At 39.1% G+C, this 8,694-nt stretch overlaps 1 protein-coding gene across 1 annotated transcript; it reads left to right on the top strand.

Moving 5' to 3' along the window:
- The first annotated feature begins 2,052 nt into the window (after window positions 1-2,052).
- Window positions 2,053-6,900, top strand: LOC113840521 (cysteine protease ATG4A-like). The gene is made up of 6 exons (XM_072029610.1): window positions 2,053-2,185; window positions 2,295-2,373; window positions 3,264-3,409; window positions 4,490-4,546; window positions 5,699-5,810; window positions 6,083-6,900. Exons 2-6 carry the CDS (start codon window positions 2,307-2,309, stop codon window positions 6,145-6,147), a joined length of 447 nt encoding a protein of 148 aa, XP_071885711.1. The 5' UTR covers window positions 2,053-2,185; window positions 2,295-2,306; the 3' UTR covers window positions 6,148-6,900.
- Window positions 6,901-8,694: the final 1,794 nt, after the last annotated feature.

The raw sequence follows: 8,694 nt of genomic DNA, 5'->3' as shown, positions 1-8,694 counted from the left end.
TGGAGAATGGTTTGGACCAAATACAGTTGCTCAAGTACTAAAGTAAGTGAGATCATACCAGTCTCATTCAGAACGTACTCCCCTGGGGCAGCCAAGAGAAGGCCCAGGCAGAGTTTTGAAGGCTGCATCTCCCCCTGTCCCACAGTCAGGAATGTACTTGCCATCTATTTACAAGTGCAGCATGGAATGTCATGCCACAGCTCGGTGTGCAGGTACTGAGTTGGGAATGGGTGACCTCTAAATTTTAATAAAGGAAGAGCCTGAGGAGAAGAAACTGCAGGAAAGTCTCCTGCTATGCCGTCTGCATGCCCTCACCAGTCACACCACAGATGTATATTCCTTTCTGCACAGTGGCACAGCTCTGGCAGGTCGAGAGTGCCACCGTGTAGGTCGGAGTGGTGGTGTGAAACATCAGAGAGAAGCCATCTCGGCTGAGGAGGGAACTGAGCTGCAATTCCTCCCTTTCTGAGCAGCAGTTCTGCCAGCAAGGCTACTGGATAAAGATGGGCAGCTCCTCATAGTCTGGGAGCCACACTGAAAGGAACTGAGGCTGCTCAGTTCTCCAGGGGTACGTGGAGGTGTCTTACCTCAGGCAGGGGCTAGGCTACAGGTCCTGCGAGCTCAGCAGCAAGTCTTTGACACCCTGGAACAGGCACATGATCTGAAGAGGGAGGGGAGCTGAAGCATGCCCTGGACTCCAGATCTTTCATGGCCAAGTTTTTCATGGTGAAACGCTCACCCCCATTTCTTTCTGGCTTATTTGAAACAGCTAATTCTGCCAGTGCAGCTTAAGAGTGTAGCTCCCTTCCCCAAAGGTTTGGATTTTGCAGAAGTGGACATAAAACTGTGTGCTGCTGTCTCCCACTGAAGTTTTGGTGCCCCAAACCCTTAGCTGATTTAGCTTTTAATGCCCCATTTCTGCTGTGCACGCAGGCTCAGGCAGAAGTAATTCCACTGAATTCAGTGGAATTTCTTAAGCAAAAAGTAATCTGCAAAACTGGCATAGGAATTTTTTTCTTTTCCAGATGAGAAAAGACACAACTGGGCAAGAACCCATTGCAGAGACTGTCGAGTGCAATAAAAAGTAATAAACTTGACGTAGTTGGACTGTTACTGTCACTGCACTTAGCAGTAAGACAAAACAGTTTGCACATGGTGCAGCGCATATGTTTTTCCTGGTACCACTCAGTACCTATTTTTCTAAAGATATTAAACATTTAATGTTTAAAGTTTTCTTTTTCTTACATGGAGACTTTAAAAAATGCATAAAGGATGTTTTTTCTTAAGAAAAAAAAATAAATAAATCAAATGGTTCTGAGTGTAAAGCTACCCTTTTGATCCAACTAGTTTATATTAATTAGTACCTTAATGTTTTCTAGGAAGCTTGCTTTATTTGATGAATGGAATTCATTAGCAGTTTATGTATCTATGGGCAATACGGTGGTCATTGAAGACATCAGGAAGTGACACCTCATCAGTTTTCTGGTAACAGTTTCTGATTTGACTCCATTTGCCAGCATGTATCTAAACATGAACAAATACTTGGGGGGCCATGGCTTTGTCTTGCAAGGGTAAGAAGAGGGAAGAAGGACATACAAACTCAGTTGTGTTTTTTTGATCCCTGATGCCAACTTCGTGCTCACATCACTGGATGTGAAGAGCTCCTTGAAGAATTTCTACTGTCATCATTGCTGCCATTTCATTTCTCTGGCGTTTTATAGGCAAAGCTTGACACTATTAATAACATTAATAGTACATGTCACTGCAGTCTTAAATTGTCATCCCCCAATCATTTATCTAACGTCTCACTTGGACGTGCCAGCACATACTGTCTGCTAGAATCACTTCTACTAAATAGCTGTAATTGCCATGCCCGGCTCGTTTTGTCTTGGGTGCCCTATAAAGATCCCTGGCAAACTAGCTTAATTCACTACTGAGAGGAAGATCTGCTTTGTGTTCCTCTGTGCGTTGACTGATTTCTAGTTTTATTCCCGCAGAAAAAATGTGCTGGTGCCCTCCTCAGAGCAGCAGCGCGTCCCACAGCAGTGCACATTTGCACAGAAGTGCTCTTGGCCGAAGCAAGAACGCAGGAGGACTCTGCACAGGCTGGAAACCCCTCTTGCTTATTATACCTCTACGACTAGGGATAAATCACATAAATCCTGTATATATTGATGCATTTAAAGTAAGGTTTTCTTTCAATTCATTGCTCGTTACTGTCAAATAAGTTTGGGTATCTGTGATGTCAGTAAAGAAATGAATTACAATTTCCTTTATTCCTTTTGAACTCCTAGGAATGCTTTAAGATGCCACAGTCTTTGGGAGCATTAGGAGGGAAACCAAATAATGCCTATTATTTCATAGGATTTTTAGGTAAGGAAAAACGAAACTTATTCCAAATGTGCAGATGATCAAAAGAGAACATTTTTTGAAGGGGAAATAGTAAGGAGTCTAAGCGTGAACCTCTAGAAGTAAAGAAAGATGAGAATAGAATAAAATAAATGAAGAAGCATATCTAAAAGAGTTTAGAAACAGTATGAGATGATCCTTAACAGGAGCAGAAAGTTAACAGCAAAGCTAGGTGTAAAAATAAGTGATGACATCAACAAGAGCAGCATACTAAGAATAGCTGATAGCATTTGACAAGTGTATTGGTCAAATGTCACTTTTATTTTCTTGTATTTCAAAACTGTTTCTGATAGCAGTATCTTTTTCACCTTTTGCATACCTTCTGTTATTAAGTATTGCTCTAATTAATTTAAAATGCATTCCTTCAGATTTCACCCCACTTTGGGCCAAAATTTTGCAACCCTATTTTGTCCTTTTGTAAAACCTAACCTGTTTTAGTTAGGCTTTTTTGTTCCAATTTCTGAATGAATGCCTAATGGGATTACAGATTGCATCTGTGAACATCCTGTACCTTTTAATCTGTCAAATGTTAGTGTTTACAACACTTGAGATTTAAAAAAAAAAAAAAAAAAAAAAAAAAAGTACTGGATCTCACATGGAAAAATAAAAGTATGTGACAAAGATAGAACATAACCAACCAAAAAATTACAGTAATAGGTCACAATAGGAAGTTATACTAAATACCCTGTGGGAAACGTTGTGTCTAAACCTTCCGATTCTCTTAAAGAATCCCTAGCTGGAAAGTCTAGATTATACTGACTGCGATGGCAATCTAATTTCTATTTTACAGTTCTGGACCAAGTGCTTATTAATGTCACTTGCTTATTTTTAACATGCGGCTTTTACCCATCCAGGCAATGAGCTGATCTATCTGGACCCTCACACCACTCAAAGCTTTGTAGATTCAGAAGAAAATGGCACGGTTGACGATGAGAGTTTCCACTGCCAGGAAGCCCCACATAGAATGAAGATCATGAATTTGGACCCTTCAGTAGCTTTAGTAAGTGTCAGGAAATCTGGAATGCATGTACTTTATCTCAAAGTAATGTCTCTCTACATTGGTAAGGGCAGCAATGCATCTCCTTGAACAGAACCAAGATCACAAAGCTGTCTTCTGTGATCAACACATAGTAGTTTGTACATAACTACATGGAGAATCTTAGGGCAAGTGGGGAGCTGTCTGTACTGTAGGGAGCTCGCTTTGTTTTCTTTACTGAGCAGCTTTTACTTCTTTCAAGAGGCATTATAATGGTCAGAGCAAGGAACTGAAACAGGTTTACGTGTTTTATTCTATCACTACTTTAGGTTTGGTCACAAACATAAAGTTACTTAAAGACAAGTTACTTAAACTTACGTTATATCATAAGTTAAAAATGTTTAAGTGGAATTATTGTATTTCACCCCAAATTACAAATACAAATGTATTATTTGTAATTCACCCAAAATGTCATGGGGGTAGTGTGGTATTTGAAAAAATTGGATCTGATCCCATGCCAGTATCCTGTGATTGGGTGATTGGCAGTTGTCACCAGTGGGATGTGTTTCTAAAGCTTTAATCTGTAAAGATACCGGTATCTGTCATTCATTCACATACCTGTTTTTTAATACTGCTGCTTTTTAGAAAGTTTTTTTGTTTTGTTTTGTTTTGTTTTGTTTTGTTTTGTTTTAATACTTAACTATGTAACTGTGCAAAATGTGGCATGATGCAACGAGACAGACAAAATCATAAGGAAGAGCAAATATTTTCAGTATAGATACCAGAATGGAAATGTTCCTTAGGTGGTCCATCATCTACAAGTTTTCAGCTTCTGCTGATACCTGGACTGTAGGAACTGGGTGGCGCTCCATGGAGGAGCACACAGGAGCTGCTGCTATTTTTTGCTTGACTATTTCGTTAGGGGTTTGCAGGGCCTTGTTCTCCCCGTGGGTTCTCTCCCTAGAGCTGCCACATATTTGGAGTCTTATATCTACTGATCGTACAGGGCATTACTGTATCAGAGGTCAAACCGCCTTACCTGCTGGTACCACATACCTACCATCAGCAAAGGTAAAACTCTGTGTGTTTGTTTTTTCCCCTAAGGGCTTCTTTTGCAAAGAAGAATGTGATTTTGATAACCGGTGTAGTCTTGTACAAAAGGTAAGAGTGGGAACTTAGCATCTCGATTTGTTCTTTATAAAGTCTGTTTTTTATTGTTTGTTTTTTGTAAAATTTTCCTTTGCATTTTCCTTTGTATACAAATTGTATGAGCCATGGAGAAGAATGCATTAAAGCATCAGGGTAAGGCAATACTACTGAATTGCTAATTGGAAATTGTTCAGCACTTTACCAGCCACAAACCCTGCCAGTTGGAAAATGGGTGTAAACATCCACACTTGAAGGTGTTACTGGGTGACACTTGCTTTTAACTTCTAATTCTCACTAAATGACTAAGGTTTAACTGCCATATTGTAGTGATGTATCAATGATTTGCTTCCTGATCCTTTTTTATTGTTTGACATAATAGATTGCGTGTTCTAATTATGACTGTTAGTCCCTGCTATCTTAAAGATCTGATTCTGTAAGTGCTGCAGGCCTCTAGCTCCTGCTGATCTAGGGAGAACAGAAGGTGCTGGCTGCCACAGGAAACAGACTTGAGGATGTTTCTGCATGCAGCTGTTAAGCTAAGCACCAGACGTCTGAATGTAAAGTACCATCAACCTCTAAAGGCCTTTATTTAAAAAAAAAAAAATCATCTAAGGAAAACAGTTTGTAAATAACTGAAATACAGGACAGAAGGTAACTTCTCTTTGAAGAGGAATAGCGTTTGGCTTCAGGAACACCTTTTTTCCTGACCAAAACCTGTCCTTCAAAATCTGATGAGTTTTTTTTTTTTTTTTTTTCCCCTTTGGAGGAGCTGATAGATCTGTCTTTTGTGCTATTGATCAACAGAAAACTTGAGGAGAGTTCTATGCAAGCAACTTCCTTTTAAAAAGCAGAAAATATTGTACATTCCTAGTGTGCTTGCTACATGTAAACAAAATTACAGGTTTGCAGATATCAAAGCTGATATCAAAAGATGATAAGACTGATAATTTGTAGTACAGTTCAAGAGATCTGTCTTCCAGATGTGTTTTAACTAGGGATGTATTACAGAGACCATGGTGCTTGGATTTCACAGTATGTCTGTATAAAGACTTTTTTTTCCTGATGGACATGCGTAATTAAAAAACACTTTCAATTAAGCAGACACGTTTTGTGTTTGAAGCGTCTCCCGAGCCAGCTTTTAAAATGAAAGCATTCTGTCCTCAGGAGATTCTAAAGCAGCAGAGTCTACGGATGTTTGAGCTGGTCCAGAAGCACCCGCCACACTGGCCTCCTTTCATACCTCCAACAAAACCAGAAGTGACAACCACAGGAGCAGGTAAGGCACCGATTAAAAGCCTAATTGTGCAATGTTATGTTCCTCGTTAGCAAATAAAAGAATAATCACAGGTAGAATAACTATCCTTTGTGAGTGTCAAGCAATATATAGCAGGCATGTATCCAAACAAGCCATACAATTGATAGCACAGATTTTTTTTTTTCACTCTTACAAAGTACTTTTCTGGAATGCGTCTTTCAAAGTTTTTTTTTTTAAGTGAACAAAATCAGGCATGTCTTTAGAAGCATTTTTTTCTTTATCTTTTTTTAGAGAACTCATTGAATCTACTGACAAGCTATTTGAATTGGAAGAAGAATTTGAAATCCTGAGCGTGTGAAGGAAACTGTGGTGACTCTTCTGAGTGTTGAATATATTGGTAATATTATTGCATTGACTTAAACAGCCATGTTAGCCCCGAAGTGCCTGAAGTTATGGATAACAGAGCACAGAAATCTAGTAGCATCCAAAACTCCAAGGGCAGTTTAACACACAAGCTTCCCCGGATGGAAAGGCAGTAAGAGATCTTGTGATAAGATGCTTAAAGGGAATCTCTTTTTAACGTACCTTACCTGGAGACAAACGGGCCTTTGAGATTAAGGCAAAAATACATGTATCACTGGGCACCATGTTTGGAGAAAGGGATAACCCAAATGGATATTTCTTGCTCTCATATAATAATGCAATAGTTTAGTTCTTCAAGCAAAACCGTCTTCAGTTAAGGAGGATGTTTACTTCTGTTCCCTCCTGTGGGCTGCGTCATAGGAAAAATACATCGTCTTGTTTAAAAGATCGACTGGATCAGGAGAAAATTGTTTCCTTGTTAAATATTTTAACATGTATTTGAGCAACCAGACTTTATTACAAAAATGTTTCTGTAAAAGGAGCTATGTCTAATGTATACATTTTGCAATAGCCTTCCTGTTTCTGGGAGACCTCAAGAGGAACAGGAGACTCAAATAGTTGATACAGATCACAACCACTGTTATAGTTATGGTATATTTCACCTTGACCTTAAAATTCAAATGATTAAAACTTAGGTTATTTCTTTCCGAGTTAAAACGAGTCAAAGGTGGTTTAACTGTACCTTATTTATTTTAGAATAGATTTACACAAGTTTCTCTGTTACAGCACTTTATCTGTGCATCTAATAAATTTCTTAAGCTTTTCTTAGGTTGTATGCTGCTATGTTTGGTTAATTTGTGTGAACTAAATATAAACCAGGTTATCTTAAAACTTAATATAGAAGCGTACACAGATTACTGAATTGTTGCTTTTTGACTTCTTGCTTTTTGAAATCTGTTTTGGTAGAAGTGCCTTAACCCTACAGGTTTATCAGAACAGCCTGGGCAGTTTTATTTCTAAGGCAGAGAATCTCTCTCTAGCAGCCATAAGAAAAACAGTTCAGAATAAAGAAAGGCAAAGATTTTTAATCCATGCTGAAGTTCCTTTTCACTACCAGACAGTCCCCCTTGTGGTCATGTTGTCATGCTAGTGTAATGAACATGAACTGCAGACTTTCATCTTCACCAATAAATGACAACATAGAGAAATACTGAATATTGTCTCCTCTCACTTGCACCTCTCGATCAGGGCCACTGTTTTTTCAAACAAAAGAGTTAACGAGATCCTATTGCATCTTGTTTAATGTTTATTAACTACAGTTTGGAAACCACAAACGTAGAAAAAAAATATCATTTCCTTATTTTATTAAAACATATATAAAACATATATAAAACATATATAATATATATATATAACACATACTGTGTTGTAAAGCACACAATTCCCTACCAATGACAACAAAAAATCATCTAATTGAGCATGCAGTTTTCATTAACCTGTTTTTTTTTTCTTTTTTTTTTTTTACAAATACCCAACAACACATACACATGTGTTGTGTTGTGTTTTTTTCCATCATTTCTCACTGAAGCAATACCCATCCCGTATCAGATCTGTGTCATTACTCTAATTTTTGTTCCTAATGTACTTGAAAAACTTCTTAACTCTATTGATTGCAACAGTGGATTTTTTTCCCTCCGATCTTAACTCCATTTATCAATTACTTATTCTCTTAAAATCCTGCTTTTAAGAGATGGTTAGGTATTCACCATCTCTCACTCTTATTTATAGATTTTCTTTTCTTTTTCAGTAGTTCAGCCCTAGTCAACTCGGAGGTAGGCAGCAGCAGCTTCTATGGAGCTCCTATGCTGAAAAAAAAAAAAAAAAAAGTTGAGCCTTGAGGGAAAAGGAAGGTGGGAGAGCCAGATGGGGCAAGAGGAAGGGAGGTGGTTTGACCAGGACACCTTGAGGGTCTGGGAAGAGAAGAAATGGATGGGTGCTTAAGAGATGAGCAGCATCACAGCCTACATACGGAAGAATTGTGACGAGCAGTTTAGAAATGTGAGCGATTGGTGGTCTTGTGTTGATCGGCAGCTGTGCTCCATGGTTATAGCTGTAATTTCAGCAGGTTACTGTGTAAGCCGCATGTTGCCACTTCCTTGATCAAGGCAATGCTGTTCAGTTGCAGGGAAGAGGGGCAAGACTCAGGGAAGAAACGGAACGGAGAAAACTGTACACTGTGGATATGCACACGTAGCCATAAAATCAGTGCTGGACAGAAACAGAGAAAGACAGACAGAGAGACAGACAGACAGAACGAAAGGAGGGAAGGAAGGAAGGAAGGAAGGAAGGAAGGAAGGAAGGAAGGAAGGAAGGAAGGAAGGAAGGAAGGAAGGAAGGAGTTGTTGGAGGGGCTGCAGGTAAAATGCCAGGGGTTGAGGGGGCTGCAGGGTGCTGAGTCACAGCTTTGCATCAGGTCAAGACGCATTTTCCTAGAACCATCCATTTCCTCCTGAAGGGGCTGAATAGCATGGAACGGTCTTCA

This window comes from Anas platyrhynchos, chromosome 30, assembly GCF_047663525.1.
Source record: "Anas platyrhynchos isolate ZD024472 breed Pekin duck chromosome 30, IASCAAS_PekinDuck_T2T, whole genome shotgun sequence".
In the NCBI taxonomy this organism is placed as follows: Eukaryota; Metazoa; Chordata; class Aves; order Anseriformes; family Anatidae; genus Anas; species Anas platyrhynchos.
This window is presented reverse-complemented; position numbering and strand designations above follow the sequence as displayed.

Excerpts from the sequence above, each read along its gene's own strand:
- LOC113840521 (XM_072029610.1), top strand. The coding sequence starts at position 2,307 with ATGCCACAGTCTTTGGGAGCATTAGGAGGGAAACCAAATAATGCCTAT. Across the intron at positions 3,410-4,489 it reads TGGACCCTTCAGTAGCTTTA|GGCTTCTTTTGCAAAGAAGA; the intron begins GTAAGTGTCAGG and ends TTTTCCCCTAAG. Across the intron at positions 4,547-5,698 it reads GGTGTAGTCTTGTACAAAAG|GAGATTCTAAAGCAGCAGAG; the intron begins GTAAGAGTGGGA and ends TTCTGTCCTCAG.